This window comes from Arctopsyche grandis, chromosome 11, assembly GCF_051622035.1.
Source record: "Arctopsyche grandis isolate Sample6627 chromosome 11, ASM5162203v2, whole genome shotgun sequence".
Lineage (NCBI taxonomy): Eukaryota > Metazoa > Arthropoda > Insecta > Trichoptera > Hydropsychidae > Arctopsyche > Arctopsyche grandis.
Window position 1 is genome coordinate 18,916,961 of NC_135365.1, and position 26,590 is coordinate 18,943,550.

The 26,590-nt window shown below is 37.4% G+C and overlaps 1 protein-coding gene across 5 annotated transcripts; it reads left to right on the plus strand.

Annotated features, from left to right (window-relative positions):
* The first annotated feature begins 1,128 nt into the window (after positions 1-1,128).
* drn (zinc finger AN1-type doctor no) lies at positions 1,129-22,874 on the plus strand. Of its 5 annotated transcripts, none has more exons than XM_077441526.1 (7): positions 1,129-1,303; positions 4,519-4,640; positions 14,971-15,033; positions 20,380-20,814; positions 21,090-21,257; positions 22,038-22,194; positions 22,279-22,874. In XM_077441526.1, exons 4-7 carry the CDS (start codon positions 20,716-20,718, stop codon positions 22,425-22,427), a joined length of 573 nt encoding a protein of 190 aa, XP_077297652.1. In that variant the 5' UTR covers positions 1,129-1,303; positions 4,519-4,640; positions 14,971-15,033; positions 20,380-20,715; the 3' UTR covers positions 22,428-22,874. The 5 variants fall into 5 exon arrangements, with proteins under 5 accessions (XP_077297652.1, XP_077297654.1, XP_077297655.1 ...); XM_077441528.1 differs by having other exon boundaries at positions 1,230-1,372; XM_077441529.1 differs by lacking the exon at positions 1,129-1,303 and adding an exon at positions 3,407-3,819.
* Positions 22,875-26,590: the final 3,716 nt, after the last annotated feature.

Consider the following 26,590-nt stretch of genomic DNA (forward strand, 5'->3'; position numbering starts at 1 on the left):
TTATAGGTCGTCACGATACACTACTGTTTCGCCGTCGAATGAAATATTTAACAAAAAAAATGTCGGTGATTTGTCAAAGGGTTTTTTTTTCTTTCGTCGAAATAAAATTAATAATCACACATTATCCGATAAATTTTACCTCTGAGATGGATTTAATTATTTGATTTATTTCGACGAGAGAAACAATTGAAGACATTATCCGATAAAATTTACCTCTGAAATGATTTAATTAATTGATTTATTTCGATGAGAGAAACAATTGAAGACTAAAAAAATTTCGTTTGATAAACCGACAACATGTCGGGTTGGGACCATCACTCGGTCACCCATACTAACACATGATATATTCTCAGTAACTGCGCATTACGGGGAAGTAAAAATAACAATTCTTTGATTTTTTTTTCGATCTTAGTGCGTATCTACGTAAGTCAAAACATCTTCGACAAACAAAAGTCGAGGATTACCTGTATGTGATTGTTGATTATCTAATTTTAGGTCAATCTCGAAAATTTATTTTAATTGGGCATGTTCTGTTTTAACTTTCAATATTTTATTTTAAATTTAATATATTGATTATAATTTTATTTCGATATTTGAATTTAATTTTAATATAATAATAATATTTTTAATTTTGATATTTGATTTCAATTTTTAAATTTAATTTTTATTTCGATATTTTGTACGCTACTGGTTTCATCCTGCTGGTTAAAACGTTGGACCAAAATCGTCATTGGTTTGGTCCGTACGCAGCATCACGGAGTTGGCCAACGTGAAGAGCGGATATAATACTCCATTATTATGAAATGGCAACGGCTAAGGACGGTTTCAGACTAACGTTTTATAGGCGCGTATAATCTCGTTTTTTGAAGTGCATGTAGGCGCGTATAGGCTCGTCGTTTTCCATACGCACAACTCGTACGAGCGTGGACGCGCTTATAAGCTCGTATTGTCCATGTTGATACTAAATCACCACTACCGGTTGGAGCGAACACGCTGGAATAAGCCCGTGTACGCGGGTCCGGTTTTTTGAAGCGCGAAATGTAGCGCGCGTGTAAGCGCGTATGCCGAAACGACGATATACGCGCAGAAAAATACGCTAGTCTGAAACCACCCTTACGCGATGAAATTATCTGTAATATGATCAGGGACGTAATAGCAGCATCGCGATGATTTCCGAGTGCTTGGAACGCCAGCGAAAACGATAAGATGGCTGAAAATGCTCAGAGGCCATCGTTGTGTAGGCAATGGTCGTAAAGGCGGCGCGGTCCCAGGAGGCAGGCGGCCGCGGCGCCCGCCCGGCCAGGTACTCCTTCGCCCCGTCGGCCTCCGCGCCCCCTCCCCGCCCCGCCCCGCCCCGCGCACCTCTCGCCAGGTGAGGAGGGCGCGCGCCCCGCCCGGACCACCCGCTCGCCCCTCGGCCCGCCTCACCGCCGCCACCATCACCGCCACCACCACCTCCACCTCCACCTCCACCTCCACACTGACGTCTGCCACCATTTTTATTGTGTCGTGTTGTGGCGTCATCGCATCGTATCGTATCGTATCGTCATCGTCATCGTCGCGCGGACGGCTGACTGCGGTGAAGAGACTGCGCTCGCCCGACCTCGCCCCCTTTCGCGCCCCCCTCCCCCCCCGGACTACCTCGTGTTTTGACAGCCAGTGGGGCGCCTTACGTAATGCATCACGATTAGGGGCCGCGCCCCCACCCCTCTGCCCCCTTGAACCCCCCCGACCTCGAGTTCCGCCCCCCTTCTTCCACTTGGCACTCGTCAAACATGGCGTCGCACTTTGACGTCACGCTTTTTAATTTTCTATAAACATGCACGCTCGTGCTGAAGATCGTTCCGTTTCGTCTCGGGCCGCCTCATTCTGGTCTCCGAATCCTCGATCTGCCTCCATCTCGCATTCTTTCGGTGTACGCTTGCCAATGCTCGTTTCAACTTTGTCTATGCACGTGTGTGTGCACATGTGTGTGTGTGTGTGTGTGTGTGTGTGTTTGGAACGTTTGGCTAAACCTGCTCTTGCCAGTTATTAATTGACAAGTTGACGCACAATCTTATCGTGTTGTGTTCGCAGAAGCTGTGAACCTTTTGTCAGATGTGTGTATGTGATCACATGTGCTAATTTTTTCGACCGTTTGGCTATCTCTTGAAAATATATGAAGTGAATCATTGTATAACATGATAGTACTAATCGCAATGCTGTCACTAATATGAAATGTGGGCATTGCCACGCTACGACTTGACGTAAATCTGTCAAAAAATCAATCCACAATGTTGCTAAATAAACTTAACGACGATTAACAATAATACAATGTCCTCACTCGCTATTACCACATTTGTATTGTATTAAAAATATTCATGAATTTGTTCGGGTAGATTACAGTATAATTAATACGACTTTATTGTTATGGTATTGCATTTATTAAAGTATAATCATACTGTATGTTAATAAAATTGACGAGTATTCACCGTGTCGCGAAAATGAGTCGTGGCAATGTCAATCATTCAATAAATGACAATGTGCATCACAATTTGGGAAATGTCCATGGAAAATCACTTGAAGTAGACAAAATGTTGTAAAGTTGTATATATATATATATTAAAAAAATAAAATATAAACGCCTTTAACTGAGGCGTTTTGCCAGTTGTGATGTATGTATATAAAACTTGGATGGCGGTTTAGCTCTATTTATAAAGCTAGAGGCCAAAAAAAAAATGTTCTGCGAACCTTTAACAAGGCATTTACAACAATCGAACAATACGCGGCACCCTCTGGATCCTTGCTTTAGAAGCATGTTAACAAAGATAAATGTGGAAAGATTTAAGCTTGGATTTAAAATAAATAAGGATCTAAAGAGAGATACATGTATAGTGGACATGACTAAGGTGTCATATGAATGCAAATTGGCAATATGTAGACATTGGCTAAAAGAACTCACGGAATTAATGCTCACGTGGTTTCCAAGATGACGGAAAATAAGGCCTAGTGGATGATGGATGTGTGAACTGAGGAAAACGTGTGAATACGATGGATAAAAGCAGGAATGGAAGAGGTTTTTGTCCGGTAGAAAATAGTGAATGACTGACAGTTTTGTTGATAGCTCTCATAGCTATTGTAATATTCACCTTAGTTAATTTGTCGCTTTGCATCAGTAATAAAATATAGTGTATGTGTCAAATCACACTATTTAGATTGTGAGACTCGAAAGAGTCGTACATAATTGCTTAGTATCTTAATTTAATGAAGTTTGGATTTATATGTCGCATTTATAATCTGGAATTGTTTTATTTTGTTTATGATTTTAGAGTTCAATTGAAATTACATATGCAGACTTATTTTCTTGTATACAATTTTTTTTCTTACTCTGCTATACGTTGTTTAACTTATATTGTTTTGAGTTCAGGTAATAGTAATAGGATCAATCCATTTGGTAGAATTTACATTGTTGTACTGTATTGTGTGTAAAGCATGTGCATTTTGTACCCAAACCGAGCTATCAATAACAACTTCATGTATTTATAATTTAACGTATCGAATATACATTATAATACTTGATTGAAAATAAATGTTTTTCAGTCGGAGAATATTTGATAATGTAAGTTTATGTGGGTTTATTAATAAAAGTACAATATACGTAACAATACTGATTTGAATAGCAGCTAAAGTTCACTCGAATAGTTCAAAAGGTGCCTTGCTTTACAATTCAGCTACGTTTGTGTTTTTAATTTAATAAAGTCGTTGCACAAGTTGCATTAGTTCATTATTTATGCAGATCTGAGGTGTTTAGTGAAAGAAGATAGATAAACCATTACATATGTATGTGTATTTTAAGAGTCCAGAGGTGCACCTTCACTAATATTTCTGATTAAGATGTATAAATTTTGTTTTTAGTGTTTTAACTTTTGGGTTTTTAATGATATTTGGGAGACATTGACATTTACTCAATTGTGTATGTGTAATCCAATCAAAGATATTTGCTCAATGTACATATTTGGCTTCAATATGTAACAAGTAAATTAGTAGAGATGCACTTTACGACCGGATTGGCACGATGCTATATCGAAATTGCTCTTTTGTTACTTTTAAATGGTGTTTAGGTTGTTTTTACTAACTTTAAGCTAATGTTTAAAGTTTTACTTTTTTTTTCTACTGTTATATTGTTGTCACTTTTTTCTCTAGTTTCTTTTGAGTATTAAATTTAGACTTTGGTAGCACAAGGCTGTTTCGTTTCAAGTTGTCGGGCTTATCATTTTGGTGATTTTTTTTTTTTTGCTAAACTATTGTGACCTTCGTGTTAAACTTTGTGTAAATTTACAAATATTATTTTGGGAAGTACATCTAAATAAATACATATTGAAATTTGAACTTTGAATAATTTGATAATGGTTGATATAAATTATAATGATTTGATGTCCTACAAACTGACGATATCTTCTGTTTATACTTTTTTTTTATTTGAAATTTTACATTTGTGTTTATTTTAATTTTCTAATATAAATTTTTTTATTGTTGTAGGAATTTAATCCCATTTTTCTGTGATGACTGTTTATGTTGTGCTAAATTTTGATGCTGTGCAGTTGGATTATCACTCTGTTCTGAATAATAATTTTCTCCAGAGACCATATATAATTCGCAAGGTGAGAACGATTTCCATTTATTACTTTGTTTGTTGGCTAAATTTACATTGTTTTACTTTGATTTCATTTTCTAATGGCTAAAAATATGTTTTTTGATGTAGTGTATGTATGTATATTTGAAAGGTAACTTTTTATTGTTTATTGTCATATTGAGTTTATACATACATACATATATGAATTGAAATTACATGTTTTCTTTGTGTATCACTGGTATACATATGTACATATCATATGTGTGCGATATTGAACGTCAAATAGTAAACTATGCGTATTTTATTTGTGCGATAAGCTTATAACCACGTATATTAATTCTCACGCCATACGTTATGAGGGTCTAATTTCGATTTCTCAGTATGATATTATTTTGACAATTCTGCCACTGCGCAATCTCATTTACTTTATCTTTTTCATCATAGGATGTGGATGTACGTATTTTTCTCCTTCATTGTGTTGAAATCGTTCTAATTGGTCACTGTTTCTATACAGTTTGTGATATCCAACAAAGGATAATATATTTTCATGTTTACCCATCGCTGGATCTATGCCAAATTTAATTATAATATTCAGCTAGAACTATGGCTTTGTTTTTATTCTCCCAGTTTAAAAGTTTTAATATAACCACTCGCTCGCTGCCTTGTCATTTTGAACGGTCTGCTTGCTCCATGTGTAATTGTTTAATCGTTTTAATTGAAAATCTGTCTAGGCTATTTTTAAATGAGGTATGTCATTTGTTGAACGACTGATTTTAACGATTGAATGGTTTTAATTGAAAAATTTAGTTGAACCGCAGCTCATTCCCCAGAACCTTTGTGTTAGCATTCGCTTTATAATCTTTGAAAACATTTGTTATTCAGTTTTTACGTTGTATTCATTGATGTATAATACACTAGATCGGCCCAGACGTGTTATTTTGGTCGGAGATCTTGTCTTCACTAACTGAGGGGTGCGGGGGGGTTTAACTACCGGGGACGTTGGGTTTTTTTCCCTACGACGCGGCGGTACCTACCTACCTACTAAGAGAAACTGTGCATGCGCCATGTATTTTGTATGCCCCAAAAGGGAGACAAGTATAGCACGTGAGGGCGGATCTATTATATTATACATCAATGGTTGTATTCGTATCTTATTGAATTACCTAACGATAACTAGTTGAATGATCATAATTAATATTATGATTGGTTTCTGATTAAATATTTATTTGTTATACTTAGGGCCGCCAAGAGGAATCCTAGCTGGGAAAGATAATTTCGGGCCCTATAACAAATTTCAAAAAATATCTTATAGATATATTTCTTATTAAATATTTATTTGTTATACTTAGGGCTGCCAAGAGGAATCCTAACTGGGAAAAATAATTTCGGGCCCTATAACAAATTTCAAAAAATATCTTATAGATATATTTTTCATATGCGAAAAATCTATCAGAACTATTAGAAAATACCTGTATGTTGTTTGTTATTTTTAAAAATGATCGAATAAGAAAGGTAATGATTAACAGGTTCGATTTCCGACATGGGGCCCCTAGAGTAGCTCGGGCCCTGTAACTTTACCCCGGTTCCCCCCCCCCCTCTCGGTGGCCCTGGTTATACTGTATAGTTTATTTTATTGGTGTATTTTTTTTTTAACATTTGTTTGATAGATTGAAAATTTACTTTACACTGTTAGAGAGTGAAGATATTTTAACTTCTGCTTAGTTTGTTTAAAACAAATTAATCGATTTAAATTTTTGAAAAACAAAAGAGCTTAGTTTGTATGTCAATATAGAATATTTTTTTGAAATAAATTTTTTAAAACATTCGAAGAAGTGCGTTCCGCAAGGGGGAGGCGCGAGCAGTGTGTCCTCCCAACTGTAAGGTTGAATGTTTTTTTTTTTTTTTAATAATGACAGGCAGAGCAGGTGAGATGCGGCCGAGTGACAGCGAGAGAGAGACGATCTCGTGCAAGTGTCATTTGGGAACGTTTTTCAGTAGAGAGGAGAGGAGAGGAGTGGAGTGGAGTGGAGTGGAGTGGAGGGGTGGCGACCTTTGTAGGCCGTTCACTGTAACCTTGCGCGGCCGCGCACCTCTCCTTCCCCCCCCCCCCACACTCACCCCGCAAACCCTCTCGTCTATCCCCTCTCGCTCGCACTTCTACTTCGCTATTGCCGTCTCACTCTTCTTTGTGTCGCTCTTAATACTTTTTTCTACGCTAGTGCATTTTTATTTACGTTCCGATAATTGAACGCGTGATATGCCGGCAATATTGCCTAAATTACTTCTCTTCAGGTTTTTCCTTATCTAAAAAGGAAGTTCGTTCGCAGAGCGCGAAAAATGTTGGGACGCATTCGTAAATAGGGAAGAGAGTTCGGGGAGTCGACCGGCCGTGGTCAACGACTCGGTACAAAGAGTCGTCGTTTGGCGAGCCGCTAGCTGGCGAATCCAGGAAACATAATTCGCGTGACGTTTTCGCGCTCGTTTGCCGCCGCCCCCGGTGTTGTTAAACCCGATTCGAAAGGTCGACACCTGTTTGTTTTCCCGGAGCGCGTGTTGTTGCACCTAACTGCGCATCTCGACGCACTCCCGCATAAAGTGCATTGTTCGGTGCATTCGTCTTATGCACCTATAGTGTGTGTGTATGTGCGTATCTCGGTGCCGAGCCGATATTTGCCCGTCACTGCGAATGTGACGATTCCTCGCTCTCGCGGTTCCGCCTCGAGCACAATGGCTTTTGTCCCATTTTTCGATTCGGGAATAGCTGTGAACGTTATTGAAACGACATTTGGCTACTAGATTTCATAACACGCTATGATCTTAGATTTGATTTTGAATTTGTATTAAAATATGATTGTTATTTGGGAAAATGGAAGTATTTACAGTTTTCGAGTTTTGGTTGGAAAATTAAGACAACCATGAGTAAATAGGGTTTTTTGTGAATTGTTTTTGCAAGGGTTCGCTCAAAATTTTATTTTTAAGTAGGTGGTATCAATCAGGTGGTGGATATGGACCGAAAATGGTTATATATTTTTAAATTAAGGCTGAATTCTTACAAGAAGCCAGATAAAGAAAAATAGGGTTTTGCTAGTGTTTATATCGTTGAAAAATCATTTTTCGTGTTTTTTTTACAAGGCTACTTTGTTTGCTCTCTTGTTTGTGAAACACTGTTGGAAGTATTGTCTTTTGCAATTGCCCCGATGACTATCCGATGTCTAATTATTCCTTCATCGGTTTTAAACGAAATGGTGAATCTTAATTGTGCAAAAGGGAACGTCTTGTATGTTTTCGTAGTTGGTTTCGATCGATTTTAAAAGTTTTGTGTTTATTGTGTGTTCACTCTCTCTCTCTCTCTCTCTGAATTTCGGAGAGTCGTTCGCTAAACATTTTGGTTTCGGCGACATTTGACAGGAGCGGGAGTGGAAGCGGGAGCGTCATCCCCGGGGCGAAGTGTTGACGTCTGGCGGTTGCGCAGCTCGGCCGCCAGCGTCGAACGAAAAGCAGCGCCATTGCGCACTAACGGTGACTTGCGTTTTGTGCGTCTCGAGTCGGCCACTATACGGCCATATCTCTCCACACTACACACTACGCACGCACCCGAGTTTCGAAAAGACGGACGCGAGATGTCGCGGCTGGCGTACGTCATCGTCATCGTGACGTCACGGCCGCCAGGGAAATGTCCGGTGAGTCAGGAGAGTTCGAATCCAGCCGCTCCAGGAAGTGACTGCGTCGACGGGGGCACGGAGACGGGGAGGGGAGGGGAGGGGGGGGGTTTATTAGTGTGTCAGCGTTGAAGGAGAGGGGCGCAGTGTGGCCACCGTCGCGCCGTGCGAGTGGCAGCAGTGGCAGTAGTCGCTAGTCGCCAGTCGAGTGGAGCAGTCGAGCCGAGGCGGTGTCGGCGAGCGCGGGTGTCGGTCGCCAGAGTCAGCTCGCCGCTATATGTGCGGTGCGGCAGCGGTGGGGGGCGCGGCGGCAGCACCACCTCTACACTCCACCTCTTCTCGATCTCCGCTCACCAGCTGACCGAGGCGCTGGCGTCGGCCTCCATCGCCGCGCAATCACTCTTCTCTGCCACGGTACTTGTACTCACTCGACTCGCACCTCACCTCACCCCTCCCCCCCACTTATTGTCACGCGAACGTGGACTTGGGGACGTGTCCTCTCGGCTCCGTCTCTCCCGTCTCCCGTCACTCCATTGTCCCTTCTTCCTTCTACAACGCTGAGGATGGATGTCACGTGCGACGCTCAGCTGACGACTGTGTGACGTCACTGCCACTCTTCCTCCCCACCCTTCCACCTTGCATTGGTGCGCTTTTGTTTTGATCGTCCGAATCCGTGCTCCTGGATTTGCACCACCAGCTTGCTCGTGTGCGTGTGCGTTAGCGTATGCGTGTGTGCGCGCTTATTAGTGAAAAGTGTGGTGTGGTGTGGTGTGTGCATGCGAGTGTTCGTGTTCGTGCGTGCGCGCGTATGTATGCGGGCGAGCGAGCGGCGCACCTGCCGCACGTCAACGCCCTGCGCGCTCTGCCCTGCCTGCCTGCTGCCTCGCCTTTGTCTCTCCTGCGACTATTCCCCTTTCCTTCGGGACACGAAGACGACGATCGATTGCACGTACATAGTCTACAACAGTCTCTACATGCATATATTGCGTCGTTATCGCCTCGCCCCGTCCCGTCCCGTCCGTCCGTAGATAAGAGTGCGCGATTTATGTAAGACGACGACGGTGGTGGTGGCGGTGGTGGTGCAACGCGCGAGCAATTAGAACGGTCCAGTGGCGTGCGGTGAAACCGAGAGTGTCGGCTCTCGGGGGCCGGGGGGCGGTTGACCTGGTTTGCGATGCGCCCCCCGTCTCTTCTCTCTCTCGCGCTCTCGTTGTCGTTCTCGCTCTCGCTTCGTTATAAACATACGTGTGCCCTATGTTCGGTCGTGTACTCTGACCTCGTTTCGTTTTCAGTTATTCCTATATGCGGTATGCATATATGTATATATATATATATATATATATATATATATATATATATATATATATATATATATATATATATATATATATATATATATATATATATATATATATATATATATATATATATATATATATATATATCTATGTACTTGCAGTCTCCAGAGTCGGACGATTGGGACGTTAAATTAGGATTACATATGTATTTATCCAGGGCGTGCGTGACTCACGCTCGGTGGTGAATTTACGCCCGATTGTATGTTTGTGTGTGTGTGGTGAGTCAAACTTTTTGATAACGTAAAAAAAACATCTAATGATTCATAGAATTCGATGAATAGGCGATGCTCTGTGGAAAGTGAGTGATAAAAAAAAGCAGAAAAACCGACACCGAAGGGAAAACATCTACGTGTTGACGCGTTCGACGGGATGTTTATTGCTTACCGAGTGTTGTTTGAGGTTTAAAGTCTCGTGAAATTTGCATTTATCGCGCGCATACTAAATTTAACGTTTCCCGCGAGGGTATCTCGAAACGATCGCTAACCAAAGTTCCGAGTGTCCGGATGTCGCCCTGCATATTTTCCTCGAACGGTATCTCGCATCGTACGACGCTCACTTATTATCCTAATGAAATTGTCGCGAACGATTGTTGACTTGTTTGTGTATTTTTATCGCCGAACAACTCATTATCCTGTTGTTTATTTATCAACTTGTTTTTTTCTGCGGCGGAATATTTGTTTTTTGCGTTTGACTTAAAAATAAACTGACGTCGTCGTGAGAAGCTTTTACGTGCGTTTTTATTCAGTTGGTGGCCACTCTCGAGCGTCGGATAGTTCGGTGTTCAGTCGGGTGTTCGTCGAAGATTGGCGGATTCCGAGTTTCGCCCGTGACTCACGTGTAATTTTGCGAAGTGGCCGTGATGAAACGTTTCGCAAACGGCATTCGGTGAAATTGACAATAATCGTTGGTGGTAGAAAGTCGAGGAGGTAGGTGGCTTAGAAGCAGGAAGCTTAGAGCTAGAGTAGAGCTGGAGCCGGAGACGACCTCCGGCGAGTCGATCGGAGGTCTGCCACAAGGTGACCGCGTCGTGCGCTTTGTCCGCGGAGGAAGCTTTGTTTGTTACTTTGTTTTTAATAATCTATGGTGAGCGGTTTGTTCCGCCATTGCCTCATTTGGTCGAACACGGGTTGACGTACGCGTTTCTGTTTTCATATCCGCGAATTTCGGTACGATCACGCGCTCGCGAAATGACTGCAACGCTCTCGCACTTGCACTGCATATTTTCCGTTTTCAATGCGTTGACATTGACCCTCGACGCGCTTTCGACGCGAAGCGTTTTTAGGTCACCGTTCGACGAATTGCGACACACTCGGATATATTGCGCAATGCTCCACTCGCTCATTATTGCTATTTTTCTAGCCGTCCTCCGTTCGTTTGTTTTTTTTTCTTTTCTTTTCTTTCCTTTCTTTCGCAATGTTGACACTGAACTGCATTTACAACAGTGCTACTCTCCTCTCGTACCAGTTACGCCTGGCAGTTGCTCTCGTGCATGCATGTATGCACCTTATTTTCTGCACTCGTTCCACGACTAATTATCGATTCCGTTTCATTATCAAAGATTTTATATTTCAAAACAGATAACAAAAAAAGTGTTGAGTAAACATATCGTGCTTTGTTGTTCTGTGCTGTTTAACCTGTTGCTGTTATGACAGTACTCTTTGACAGCTAGAAAGCGCTTCTGCGCACTTTTGTGAAAACATTGCGAAGGATTTTGGCGTATAGGAGTATCGCCTCGTTTCGATTCAATTCTACCACCGAGTGACATTTAACGCAAACGAAAGAAACAATGTGTTGTATCGGATCGTGAATACAAATTACTTGGAAAAACCTGCAGCGTTTCGATAATTAATAATGTATTCGATTTTCTCAAACGGACGTGGATGCAAACCGATCGTTATGCTAGAGTTTTCACAGATAAGAAACCGAGTTTACGTAAATGATGCTAGAGTTTTCACAGATAAGAAACCGAGGGTTGATTTTAAAATCGTCATCTGTTGCTCTCGACGCGTTATTTTAGAAACGGTGCGATATGCAACATGTGGTATATTTCAAAATGCGTTTTTTTTCGTAATGTAACCCAACTAGACCTAGTCTCCTTTCGAATATGTACATCACTACGGATTACAGTGGGTCCTTTTTTTTTATTATTATTTGAAACATTAAATCAAGTGCACGTGCATATATGATGTCGTTCGACTTGGCTGAGTTTCAGCACATTTCTATATTAACACGTTCACTACCACCCGCGATTGCGGCACTCGGAAAGGCCGTGTTGCGACACGTGTCGAGTGTGACCCGACGAGCACACACACACACACGTCGGAGATAAGAGTCGTTCGTCGGTTTAGCAGAGCAGAGGAAGCTGTTGGGTCAAATGCGGTCTGTTGTGGTGTGGTGTGGTCTGGTCTGGGCGGGTCGGGTTGGGTGGGTCGGGCTGGGTTGGTGCGGGTCCGCAAGTAACGGACCCTGGCCGAGGCTCCCGTTAGCCGCTTTCTTTTCTCGCTTGGTTTTATTTTTATTGTCGCCGCTATCGAAATTAATTCGCTTTTGCAACGAGCTGCCCGGCTCTCCGTTACGTCACTGCTCGCTCGCTCACTCGTTTGCTTGCCTTTCCGAACTTTGTTTTGTCTCGTCGTGGACACGGTGTTTGTGTTGGCCGCTCGCTCCCGCCTCTCGGCTCTCGGTTAACTTTCGATTCGACCGCCTAGCCGCGAAAACGAAACGCACTATGGGCCACACTCCGACGACCACCATGCGCCTGTAATCAGAATCACCAATCACCGACGATGCTCTCGACCAGGGCTCGTCGAAGTCGTACCCGTAGACCGATTTATTTTTACCAAGAGTCGGGTTCAAAACTTGGGTGGATCGTCAATGATTCAGGGCCGCGGAGTCTTCAGCCACACGGTATAGGATTAGTTTAATTTGGAGAGCTTTTCGATGTTTAACCCTTTGAGTGCTGGCGTCTTTTCTGTTGAAAGCCTGCAACGCTTGAAAATTTTGCCAACATTTCCAACTAGAATTATTTTGAAATCCGATAGAAAGCGGGTAGGAAAATTGTAGCTAATCCAAACAAACCCTAGATAACTACCGCCAAGGATTTCGACTTTTGTAAAGGTGTGTTTTAGACTCTCTAATATATCTTGCAACAATATAAAATAAACAAAAGCGGCCTATTAATGAATGTATGTTTCCATAACTAGTTCCATCTTCTTCATTGTTGTTGAAATGTAATGCTCACAAATCTAAATGCCAAGCCACAATCTAAAATACTCGGCAGTTAAGGATATCCATCGGTTTACTCTGCTATGGTTATAAATTCAGAAATTCTGGTGTAAACCAGTCTTTATAAACTTTATACACGACCCATGTTCAATGCTACCTGAAAAGACTTGGGTATTCTTGTTTATTTTTTACATAATCAAAATACAACGCCTATTGGCGTATTTCAGACGCATCGACTTTTTGGGAAAACGCCGATCGGCGTATCTTCATAACATTGCTAATTCGTACGATCCTTTAATTTCGACAAATTTCTCCTACATTTCTTCAAATGTGAAAATCGTTATCACTGACAACACAAGGATAAAATATCACCGAAAATATTTCATTGAGTGATTTTTGGGAAGATCGTGACGACACAAAAAGAATGCCAGCGTTTTTTTTGCATGTGTATAAACATGGATTATTGCGCAAATTGCGATCGCGTGCACGACAATCGTTGCCACAAAAATCGCGAATACGGAATATCTCACACTCGAGTTCTCATTAGTACAATATTTGAGGATTGGTGGGAGTTTTTGGGTGCCAGATGTTCCGTGAACGAGATTTTAGTGAAGTGCGCGAGATCGGTTTTTGCGGAATAATCACCGTACCAAAAAAAAAAACACGCCGCGTACGATTCTGTGTCTTCACTTTAATTATATTGGAAAATGGTCCTTCGCGTCTACCAAATATGGACATTGAAAGTGTGTGCATAGTGAGGTATGAGCTATTTTGAAGTTTTGTTCCTTGTAATAGTGGTAACATTATGTTGGTGGACAGGGTTGATATGGTTGGGCAATTTGCTTAAATAGTGAAAATGGTTCAGATCATGTTTGTTTTAGAGAGCATTTGAATGAATGTGCAGGACGATCTGTCAGGTCAAATGTTGTCAATTGGGTTTTATTTAGCCAATGTATTGTAATGTTTGTGTTTTGAAACCTGGAAAACCTTATTGTATAATATAGAAAAGCTTCGCCTGTAGCATTATTGCTTTGCTACATAAGTAGCAGTTAACGTGTTTTACTGCAGTAACATTAAATTGTCAATCAATGCCTTATCAATTCTAAATGGTTTTTTAAGTATGATTTGCCAAACTGGACAAGCTTGTTCGTTGAAGTTTTCAATTTTTGTTACAAAAGCGTTGATGTCGATGATAGTCATAAGACAATGCCCATGACGTTCCTCAAATTTGAATATAGAAAAAAAATTAAGGCTAAGTGACGGCTGATAATTTATTATTAATTTTATTATATGCAATTAAAATAGCTGCGTCTTACATTTTATACACGTGTAGGATGACTTGATAAGCCCATCGCATGTAAATGTTCCGAATATTGGCGCATTTGGCTTCACTTCCATAGTTTGTGCGTCTATCTGATGTATACATATCAAAATTTTATTTAAAAACTTTAAGTTGATGAGACATTATTTTATTTAATATGTTCATGTGTAGTAATAATATTCTGTGAATCATTATTTTTATTGTTTTTTCGAAACGGTTGTCCTACGTATCTTTAAATGTTATCGTTATCGCTTCTACTTACATTATTTAACGTCAACGTCAAAATCCTATTGCTTTTCCGCCGATAAGGTCTTCTCCAATTTTACTTCATTAGAAAGCGAGTTTACTCAATATGAGTTTCCATATTGTTGGTTCGCCGATCGTTTTTGCTTCGACATTTATTATTACGAATACTTGACCTCTTTCCAATATATCGAGTCCAAAATTTGGATGTCAAGGGTTTGTATTAGCTCTTTGTACAATAGATTCTAATGCGTAGGTAAAAAAAAATGCTACTTCAATCCATCGGCATGATTTTGCGTGTGTTGAAAATGTTTAATTGACAAACTATGTTGACTGTCTGGCAAAAATTCAAAGTATCCGCGTGTCCTTGTTTGCATACATTTCGTGTTTACGACCGACCACTACCACCACCACTACCACTTGTCGTAAATAAGATAACGTTTTGTTTCCTTCCGTATTTGCGTGTCCAAAACAATGTTGACGTTTTCTTAATTTATTTATCGTTTTTAAAAAATACAGCTCTCTAACGCTAATTGTTTGTTTGTTTTCCAGATCGAAGAAACCCGGAGATCAGCGAGGATTCATGATAGCACTGCCCTTTATTCATTTGGGGAGGTGAGACTTATTTTTTTTGTCATGTCAATATCAATACGACTTTTTTGTACTGCAATAATTAGGGGTTGAAGACGTTTAGAAATGCTTGGATGTAACAATATCGATTGTACAGTTTAAAAATATGTTTGTGATTGTGAAACTTCGAACTGTTATCAATAGGAGATTAATAACAGTCGATGGCGAAGAATACTATTCAATAATTCAGAACTGCCAGTAGTGTGGTTATTAGCTATTTTAGAAGATTATTATCGTCGTAAGATTATAGCTAAAATGCAATTTATACGATTACAGATACTAATTTTGTAAAATTTTAACTCATTCTTGACATTTTTGAAACAAATTCTTAGAAAATATTAGTTCAGCCACCTCCAAAAACGGTATATTCGGATTATTTTATGGGGGGCTTGACGTGCGTCTACATAAACTGTCCAATGTTGAACAAAGGTCGAAAATATTCTAAACAAAGAGAAACAAACACACACGTGAAGCGCGTCATACGCGTTCGTCTTCTACGCAGATCCCCAATTTAGTTGAATTTGCGATAGGTATATGCATAACGGCAACGTACATTCATAGGAACGCGCGCGCGCACACACACACACACACACACACACACACACACACACATCCTATACATACAAATTAAATATAATATTTCTATGGCACATAGGCACTCGATACGTGGAGTATTTGAACTTGTACAGGCGAATGTAATGGACAATCCGCGAGTGCAATGCCTTCGAGGAGGAGGTGGAGGAGCGGGAGAAGGGTGTCCCGTCGCCATCGAAGGGGGTTCGTTGTGCCAAAATGTGTGCACTCGACCGCGAGTCTATGTGTGCGTGTGTCTGTCTGTCTGTATTGCGGGGACTTTGTTCGTGTGCGTGCATGCAGCATGTGCGTGGTGTGGCGGCGGGGCTGTTGACCCCCCCAGACCGGGTGCATTGCCCTCGGAGGGATGCGCCCCACCACCGGGACTGCAACCGGGACCACCACCCCTCCCCTCCCCTCCCCCGTCTCTCCTCGGCCAGACTCCCGCTGTTTTATTTAACACCCCCCGACTCCATAATCGTATCCACCGAGCTGGCCGCCCCTCTGGGTTCAAACCACCCACCAACCCACCCCCTTTTTGATACTCATCGTTTTTGGTGTCGAATTCACGACTCCTGCAGACGTTGTTCTCGAATAATGCAGTTGATTGGTTCCGTGACATCACCGTGACGTATGTGTGTGTAATACGTCATGCGTGTGTCAACACGTAATTCTCTAGTCCCGTAGTGAGCGTGTCTCTTCTCTCGCGATAGTTGCTTTTCTGAAGGACATTCGTATTGTCTGTGTGTGTGTGTGTATATATTTATTGTTAGCGCTATTGATTCAATCGAGTATGATCAGGGGTCAGGGTGCTATGATTTAATTTATCGTTCCGTTTTTTTTCCACCTTATGTGTGGTGTCGGAGTACATACTAGATTATTCTATGAATTCGTAGGTAAACGTGCCATTTCGCGTTTTGCAAACAAAGAAGGTAGTATGCGATTGGTGTTATGAGTCAAGTTATTGCAGGAAATGAGGGTACTGAGAGCTGAACACGTTTTGATGCGACGAAGGTTGAACGTTGTACATATGGAAGGAAGGTTGGTTTGTTTTGTACGCAGTTGATTATTCAAATTATACATTTTTGTATTAAAGTGCTAGTATTGGTGCCAATGAGTGATTTTTTTCTTGGTGGGAAGCACTATTTAACAAATAATATACATAGTCGGGCTGTTTCGATTCAATTATATGCCAAGTTTCCTACCAAATATCACTTTTTTCAAATGATATATTCTGTCGTTTGTTAAATTTATTTTGGTTTTGGGGGGGGGGGGGGGGTGGTTAAATCACGACTAACGAAGTTATTCAATTTTTGTCAGGGCTGTGGAGTCGTAGCTTTTCAAGCGTAGTCAAAGTCGTAATAACAATAAGTGAAACATAAAAGAGATTTGTAAAAAAAATCAACCACTCCAACTCTTTTTCACACGGCTTTTCTGTTTTATTTTGTTATTTTCTTTAATAATTAATATTATTTATTACCCACTCATAAATTGAAACGTAATAATTTCTTTATAAAAACCATGAATTTAAATTGCATACTAAATAAAATCATTGGATTGCCAATACGGTGTTGTGTCCAAAACAGATTGTTTTCCCTCTGTTTCATCCTTTTTTTTATTAAATTGATTTGTTTGTATATGAAATTTACACATTCATACCGAATGTCCTGACATTTTATTTGTACCTATTTTATTACCAATAATACAATAAATTAGGTTACATATCAATTTTAAGTAATTAGTATTTTTGAATAGCATATTTTTTATATTTTAGAAATCCCTTTTATTTTTATTACCAACAATTTTATACGTTGGCAAGAAAATTCGATCTTACCAAAATCGTTGCAAGCTGGAGTCGTGAGTTAAAGTCGATTCATAAGATAAGGGAAAATATTTTTGGCACGGCTGAAAAATAAATTATTACACGACAAATGTCAAAACGACATTTAATGTCAAATTAACATTTCTAAAATAGCTCGCACGACAGAATCGGCGTTCGCCCGGCAAATCAAACGTCAGACGGGTTGCCAGTAACAAAAATAAAATTTGACGTTTCAGTTAAATCATAACTAGTTACATTTCCACTGGGTAATTTTAATATCTTGGCAGCCAACACTTATTTAAGGGTTAAGTTAGGGTCCCTATTCATTTAAGAATTAAGGTTGGGTTGTTAGGGTCGTTTTTTTTTGTCAAATTTTATTTTTTGTTACTGGCAACCCATTTGATGTTTGATTTGCCGGGCGAAAACCGAATCTGTCGTGCGAGCTATTTTATAGAGGGGCATTCTTTTTATTTGCCGGGCCGATAAATGGTACCCATAAGATAAAGTTGGAGTAAATTTTGAAGCGACTCCACCCCTGCGCTGGTTTTTATTATAATACAAATGTGATCGGATTAAAAAAATTATGGAAGTGGTAACATTTTAGGGGACCATATGGTTCTCCCCCTGTATGGTTACGGTCCTTTGGTTAGGTTCGATTCGATTCACTGTTAGAATATATTTTGTTATTGTTCGGCCGATTCATTGTATTCACATTCATTGTTTTTTATTTATCAGTACGTCACTAGAGTCTTCGTAGAATTGACATCTGTAAATCTCTTATATATATATATATATATATATATATATATATATATATATATATATATATATATATATATATATATATATATATATATATATTTTTTTTTTTTACATTTGATATTTCAGACATCGGGCACAGTTGTTAATTGGCGAAGTCTTTGTTCATCGTAATTTTCGAACACATCACTCACGCACTATTGCGCGTCAACGCTGTGCCAAACCTCGACTCGAATATGCATTGTGACGTTTTATTATTGCGTACAATTCACTCGGCTCTATCCGTTCACTAGCTACGATATTTGCAACTCTTTTGTAACTGGCATATAATTTTATAACGCGAAACAAACCAGCGCGCGCGCTTATCAATCTCGCCTTTTTATTATTATTTGTTTCGCGCCGCTTGCGACCGAGAGCGATAACCAAACGACGCGCGCAGTCGACTGCCCAACCGTCCGATTCGAACTTCGTCACATGTATATTGTAAATTGGCGAGCATTGTTTGCGTATTGTAAGATCGAAAGAGAAAATGTTGGAAGTAAACGTGTTCAAAATCGCGGTCCATTCAAGCAGTGGAGTAGAGGTAGAGGTAGAGGTAGGTCCGCGCGTGCGCAGTTGCAAACGGACCGATTGCGCCAACTGTGTGTATGTGTGTCTGATTATCACACGTCACCTACTGACCTATTTGAGTATATTTATATAAACTTATACTCAAATTATACTTATGTGGTGTGTGTCCACGTAGCCTGGCCGAGAATGCATCGATTAAATTGCGATTATTTCGTCGATAATCACCGTAGGCTAGGTCTATATGGCACTGATATTGTTCAAAAGTTGGGAAATTTCGTATACCCGTCAGCCGACGCTGTCACGAACGCTCACACTCCATTTAAAATTATGAAAATATATATATATATATATACATGTATGTTCGTTTCGGTAATATGCATTATATTATAAAAGTAGACGAAAGTTTTCTCGCCGAAAGAGAAAGCGGCCTTCGTTCGACATTGTGTAATTTTTGTAAGATTTTCTTGTGTAATGGCGATTGAAAATTGTTGAGGGTTGAATCGTTTTCATAACACGCATTCAAATTAGTCGGATAGGCGAAGGTCGCGAAACTCGCGAGCGTGATGTGATCAGAATGGCGCTCTATCATTGAACTGACCGATGCGATTGGAGTATGCACATTATGCACTTATATATATACATATTAAATGTGCTTCTAACGCTCTGATCACGCTTCTCAGAATGTGTTCCGATGTGTTTTGCACTGGACGGTACTGGGTGTTTGCGTGTGATATATACACGTATTTCCTGAGAGTGGCAAGAGTCCGCTTATATTATGCATTAATTTTGCAGACTTTGTGTGTGCGGAGGTCGCACGCCACTGGCGCAGGCGGTGTGACCTTGTGCCGCCCAGCTGTTCATTGCCGTTCGTGTGTACATATATTTTGGTACACCAGTGTATGATAATAAAGAAAATTCTCTGTGCGTTCGAAGTGATCTGGTCTGAACCATGTTTGAATTTAATTTTTCGCTTCCCTTTTTTTTTGTTTATTATTTTATATTCAATTATGGACCTTGTTAATTGATGTTATGGACCTAGTTCGTTAAGCTGGTAGTATATGTATGGCAGTATATGAGTGTTAGTGCCTTCAGATTCGAGTTGATCTTTAGATTTGGTAAATAGGGTGCACCCTTCGAAAGGGTGCCCGGTGGCTCCAGTTTTTTTTTGTACACCAAAATTTATTATACATTCATAACTTTATATACATGTAGATACACTAATTAGAAATGATCTCTAAACGTTTATAGAAAGAACAGTCTTTAAAGTGTGTTTAGTAGCGATAAACAAATCTGTGAACTTTGAGGTACAAATATGTATGTTTAAAGATTAGAAACTTTGACGAGTATGTGCATAGCTATCTTCCGAGATATTTTATTGTAATTGTAGTAAAATATAGGAGAACCTCTTAGTAATTTTTTATCTGCCTTTCAGATCACTTTATTTTGGCATTTTTTTTTTAACTAATATAATACAATTGTTTAGAATTAGGTCTTCTAAGAGTCCTTATGACCTATCCTAGATATATGTAAAATACTCGTAATATGATTTTTTAATATTTGTTTGATATTTTTGCTCTATAATAATTAGTTTCTGTTTTTGTTTTCAGGTGACATTTCACTCCTGACACATCTAGCGGGATCAGTGAATTTATTTCTTAATTATTTGGGAAAGTAGTTGCTGATTTGAAGTGGAAAAGTGATAGACTTTTGTGAATATATACATATTATATATATTAGCAGACTGTATATGGTTTTCCTATTTTAGCAACTTTATAGTTGTTTGTATTTAGCTTCTTTTTAACGTGCATAGTGTTTTCTTGAGTTTATTGTTAAATAAATGGTGAAGTGCAATATCGGTGAACATCACGTGTAAAATTGACTATCGAAAGCAATTGCTTTTGAAAATAAATCGAGTGATTTAGTTTAATTAAAAAATATACAAAATGGAGAGAGAATCAAATCCCATGGAGGCCTTGTGTCGGTCGGGCTGCGGATTCTACGGGAATCCCGCTACAGATGGCTTGTGTTCAGTTTGCTTCAAGGTAACCCTATTCATTTTTTTTAACATTTTAATTTGGTTTAACGTTTGCGGAATACATGTATGTCTAAAAATGGGAATTCAAAATTTGCATAAGGAATTGATATTCCATTAATGTAAAGTAGGAATTGTATATTTCCAAAATTGAATTTCTCGAATTGTTATGGTTTAACGACTAGTTTAATTTAATTCAATAGGTTCCACGTTATGTCTGCTAATTGTAATTCTTTAATATTATACAATATGATAGTGACCAGTTGTATTTGGTATGTATTCCAGGAAGCACTGAAAAAGAAACAACAACCACCTGTGTCAGCACCGGCGTCTGCGAGTTCATATAATCCGACACCAGTGCCGGCACCAATGTCGGCCGTACCTCCTACCCGCCTGCCTAACCTATCTCCTAATTCCACTACAGCTCAACCAGATACACAGTTAAATGCTGAAGTAAGCACGCTTGATTATTTCTTTCATTTTTTTTTTATTAAAGAAACTAATTGTATGCAAGTTTGTATTGTTTTATGAAAATCTTAACTTCATAATTTTTGAAGTTAATGGCTTGCAATGAGTGAAAGTATAAAAATATTATGAAAATCTGAAATGGCAATTTTTTAAAAATAACTTAAAGAATTTCGATGCTTAAGTTATACAGATGAATGACTTATAATGAGTTTAAGGGGTATGGCATTACATTTCAAGTATTCATTACAAATTGTGATTTGTTTAGTTGATTTTGCATTACTGCTAATATCTTTCAAATAACTTTTTGACCTGAGTCACTAAGGTTTGCTTTGTTGTGTTATGTGCTAATTTTATAAATTAAATTTTTCGTTATGAGATGAAAAGATACTTTTTGTAAGGGGGCTGTTTATATGTGGTGTAATTCCATTTCCCACACAACTCCTTAAAAAATTAATAATTTGTTTAATACGACAAAATACATTTTTTTGCCAGCTTAGCTTATGTTTCCAAACATCATTAGTCTTGTATGGATGAATTTGAAACATTGGCGGTTATTCTATTTCTCTGCTAACTTCCTTAAATACATACATATACAAGGAACATATTACATTTTTTAATTTATTTCAAAAACTATTACTAATGTATCAAAATATTTCAATTTGTAGTTCAAGTAGATTTATCAAAATGCTGACAAGTGTGGTATACATGATTATTTTATTATGCTTATCCAAAAATGCAACTAATTTTTCAATTTGAATTTCACAGAAATTACTAGAAGAAAGAGAAAGAGATAGTGGAAGTACCAGTGGGGCGACGTCCTCTGGTGAACAAGAGGAGGCAGATTCCTCAGATAAAGACCCCGGTAAAGACAAGAAAAAGAAAAATCGGTGTGCAGTATGCCGCAAAAAAGTTGGTCTTACAGGTTAGTCTCAGTATTGTATTCAGGATACGCGATATTTTGAGTTGTTTCACTTGCTATAATGGGTTTTTTTGGTATTCGTTTCAGGATTTGAATGCAGATGTGATGGCTTATTTTGTTCAGTGCATCGATATTCAGATAAACACGATTGTACATTTGATTATCGAGAGCTAGGTGCCCAGGAAATTCGTCGTAACAACCCTGTCGTGGTAGGAGAGAAGATTCAGAAGATCTGAGCAACTGACAGCGTTGCACTTCGTGTGTAGTGTCAGATGTTTAGGGAAACATTTAACGGTGTGCCCACACTAGCTTTTACATAATTCCTTGTTTAAAAACGCTCCAATGATAGAAGTATTTGTATTGATTATTTTGAATATTATGTTAAAATTTAGTATTCTACCCTATATAATCAATTTCAAAATTTTGTAAATTGTGAAATTCATATTGGCTTGAAGTATATAGATTTACTGTTTATTTAAATGTCCTTAAATTTAAGTGTTTTTGTTGCATATATGAGTTTGCTATTTCACAAATGCTTTATTCGTAGAAGCAATTGAAAAAGACAGTTTTTTGTTCCGACTGTTGAAGTAGTTTCTTTTTTTTTTATTATATAGTATATTTCATTTCATGTTTCTTCTATGCTTAACTTATTTACACATCGCGATTTTGTCGAGTAATTTTTCAAAATAAATAAATAATATTTTTCTAATATATAATAAAATATAATCAAATAATTTATTGTAAATATGCTCAAAAAGATTTTATTTTATTTTAGAATGATTCCAATACTGTAAATCGAGTTTGTTCTGCTGGAATATTATTTGTGAATTACTCATTAATATTTACCAATTATACTCTAAATACAGAGAATACTTAAACAAACCTATTTGCACATGACTAAATGCATATATACGTACATATTTTTGCATATTTTAAGTAATATATTTGAAAAATTGAAAAACATAGTGCCATCTTTGAGCAATTAGCTTAAAGAAAATATATACATAAATGTATATATTTGCGTTAGGAAGGTTGTAAATTTGACAAATTGCTTGTATCTTTTAGTTTATTTATTGCCAATATGAGTTGAAGCTCTTCCACTACATCATAATATATTAATAATGTTTAGATGGGTTTTTTTAGCGAATTTTTGTTAGACGTACTATCAAAACTATGTATATTTTTTTTAATCAATATATTTTTAAACAAATATTATACACAAGTACTGCGTTGGACTACATGTAACACTAGTATAAATGTTAATAGTAAAAAAAGGTGAAGTGTACAGTGTGTGTAAATTCTTGGAACGAGATAATTTTTTGTCATATATAATATCTATCTAAAATTGTCTCTTCAGTTATATAGAACTAATAACTGACTCAGTCTTCGTGTGGGCCACCATTCTTCAGGGTTGATCTTATACCAATATGTGTTATATAAACTGATAAAATGAAAATAATAAACAATGACGAAGTGAGTGTTATAATTAGCCTAAAATATTAAAATTGATGAAAATATGTGAGACTAATATCATCTTTGTGCGATAACAATAATAAGTATTTGGATGAGACTGGGAAAGACAATTTGGTGTCTTCATTTTCAGGCTGAACTACAAACATGGACTGATTCTAAATTCGATTTCATTATATTGCTTTTGTTTTTAACAAGTCAATACATTTTTAGAAATTATCTGAACATGTTTAATTAAACAATTATTATAAATTTTAATGGCGTGTTTCTAGAAAGGAAGACTTGTGCTTACAATAGGAATACATTATATGGTGTTGTATTACATACACATATATTGTATTATAAAACACCATTTGCCAAGGTTTTGTCACCGTTAATAAACCTAACCTATTTTGCCGTCACACTTTTCTAGAAACAAAGCTTATTCAATATATTTATATTAACTAAACCATTATTAAAATTATATTTGTATAGTTTTAGCTATGCCAATATTTTAGTTTTTGTTTGGTGAAGTGTTATAAAAATAACTATTTTTGGTAGAATTCAACAATTGATTGGACGCCGTCCTACAAAAGACAAACATATTTGAAGACAGGTTATTGTGCAATCAAAGACTGTAACTTTTGCATGTTAAGCAATACATTTGCCTCATCAATTGGCATTTTTTGCCGCCAATGCCAAAAATGTAAATTTTCTTTTTGGAAAAGCTTATAGATATTTTCCTTTTAAATGTTGAAAATTAATTTTGAGTATTATAATGAGCTAATGACATGCACTTTATAATGTACTTCGTATGTCTTGTTTTGTACATAGTCTGTCTTGAAATCGGCTAAATGAAAATAGTGCATGTCACTCGGTAGTATATTTTTTACAAGCCATTTTTTTTACGCAAGTTTTAATTTGTGGTGCGCGTATGTCTATATATTTATGTCACTCTTTCAAATCAAGACTGATCTGTATCCACCTTATTTCATTTACGGGTTGCGCTTTTACTTTGGAATAAAGTTTTAAGATATCTTTTTAATGAAATTTGATTTTAAATCTCAACTCTATTAATATGAAAGTATGATGATGTGATCAGTCTTCTTTTGAATGTCTAGTTCCTTTGACTCTTCTGTTACTTTCAAAACGAAACAATTATTGATGTTTGTGATTTTGCGTGTGAATTCTACTATACAAAATACTTTAGCATGCAGACACAGACATGTGTATGTTTGTGGGCGCGTGTATGTATGTATGTATCTATGTATATATGCAACGATTAATATGTATTAAAAAGTGTATGAGTTTATAGTAGATACAATACATTTATAATATTATACATATTGTATTTATTATTAACGAGTTTACATGATGCGTGTGGATGTTTCTCGTACTGTTGTGCATGCAAATATCAACACACATTCAATAAGTAAAAATTTAAATGAATAAAAACGCAAGATTTATATAGATTACCGAAAGTACACACGCATACTCACATTTTTTGCATAAATTCTATAAATATATAATTTAATATTTCTTATTGATATTTCAAGTTATGTGGTATTGTTATGTTAAAAATAATCGAAAACATTTTTACCCCCTCCCCCTAATTTGAAATATTCGTAACTGTTTTGTGGAGATATCAATTGTCAATTAAATTATTTCTCAAAATATAATATATATTGTCTTTGTAAAGGAGTTCACACATTTGCACTTTATTGTCCATAAAATTTGTGTATATTGGCTATAAAAATGTACTGCTTTTTATATCTTTGCCAGGTTGGAGTAATCACAAAATGCAATTTTTTCAAGTTGTAAATTTCACTGAGAACATAGAGCGTAGTAGAAATTATCAAATTTTATCTATATGTAAAACTCTTTCGTAATTCCTATCTTCAAATTTAGGTCATTGGTTTCTTTTTTGTTTCGTATTTCTGTACTTTTATGTTAAGGTGGATTTACTCATCATTAATTTGTGTTACTATTTCACAATTTGTTGAAAATTATAAAGTGCGACTTGGTTGGTATGGAGTTTGTTAATTTGGATTTTTTAAAATTATAATAAGTCTGTAATCTTTCATGTTATATTCTTCAATTCTATTTTGTTATATATATATAAAATACAATATTCTCATTTTGTATCATCTATTATATCCCTTAATCTATAACTACTATCTCATTTGATTAACGTTCACATTTATAGTGGTAACGGTTTTGACTACTTTTAAATTTGATGAGATTTCCAACTTGTGCACTATGAATATGAGCCTGATATAGTTGTTTTATTTTTTGTGGATAATCGTGCTACATGTATATATTACTATATAATTTTAGTTTCATTTTGTTCTGACATATGATTTTGATTTATTAATAAACATTTAAAACATAATGGAAATTAATTTTAATTGATGTTATAATTTATTTTGCACACTTTTTACATTCGCTGTCGTATGATAAGCATTTTTTAACATGTATATCTTGTTAATTTATATGATTACTGATATGCTCATGATAACAATTCACATTGGTTTTGCTCGTATTTATATTATTTATTTAGTATATTTATGTGCTGTTTTATGGTTATACATTTGAATCTAATGTATGTTAATGTGTCTTTGGAGGATTGAAAGTTTTTCGTCCTAAACTGTAATACTGGATACGAAATTCCAGTATTATATTCAATATCAAATTCAAACAGGAAGTATTCTTCACAATGTTATGTATACTTTGAATGCTTACGTTATGCAAAGCTGATAAATGGCTTGGAGTATCAATCCACCATTCTAGCGAACACATCAATTCAGTTTTATTTTTATAACTTCTGATATTTTATCTGATTGTACATTTGTGATAGGAATCAAGGCTGTCTTTCTTTCAGTGAATGTGTTTGATAGATAAGGTACATAAGTTACACTTCATTACTTTTCATATTAACTAGCAATGGATT

What these genes read in the sequence shown, in the direction of transcription:
- drn (XM_077441526.1), top strand. Translation starts at nt 20,716, where the DNA reads ATGGAGAGAGAATCAAATCCCATGGAGGCCTTGTGTCGGTCGGGCTGC. An exon ending in ATACACAGTTAAATGCTGAA is followed by an intron (nt 21,258 to 22,037) that starts GTAAGCACGCTT and finishes TGAATTTCACAG; the next exon opens with AAATTACTAGAAGAAAGAGA. An exon ending in CAAAAAAGTTGGTCTTACAG is followed by an intron (nt 22,195 to 22,278) that starts GTTAGTCTCAGT and finishes TATTCGTTTCAG; the next exon opens with GATTTGAATGCAGATGTGAT.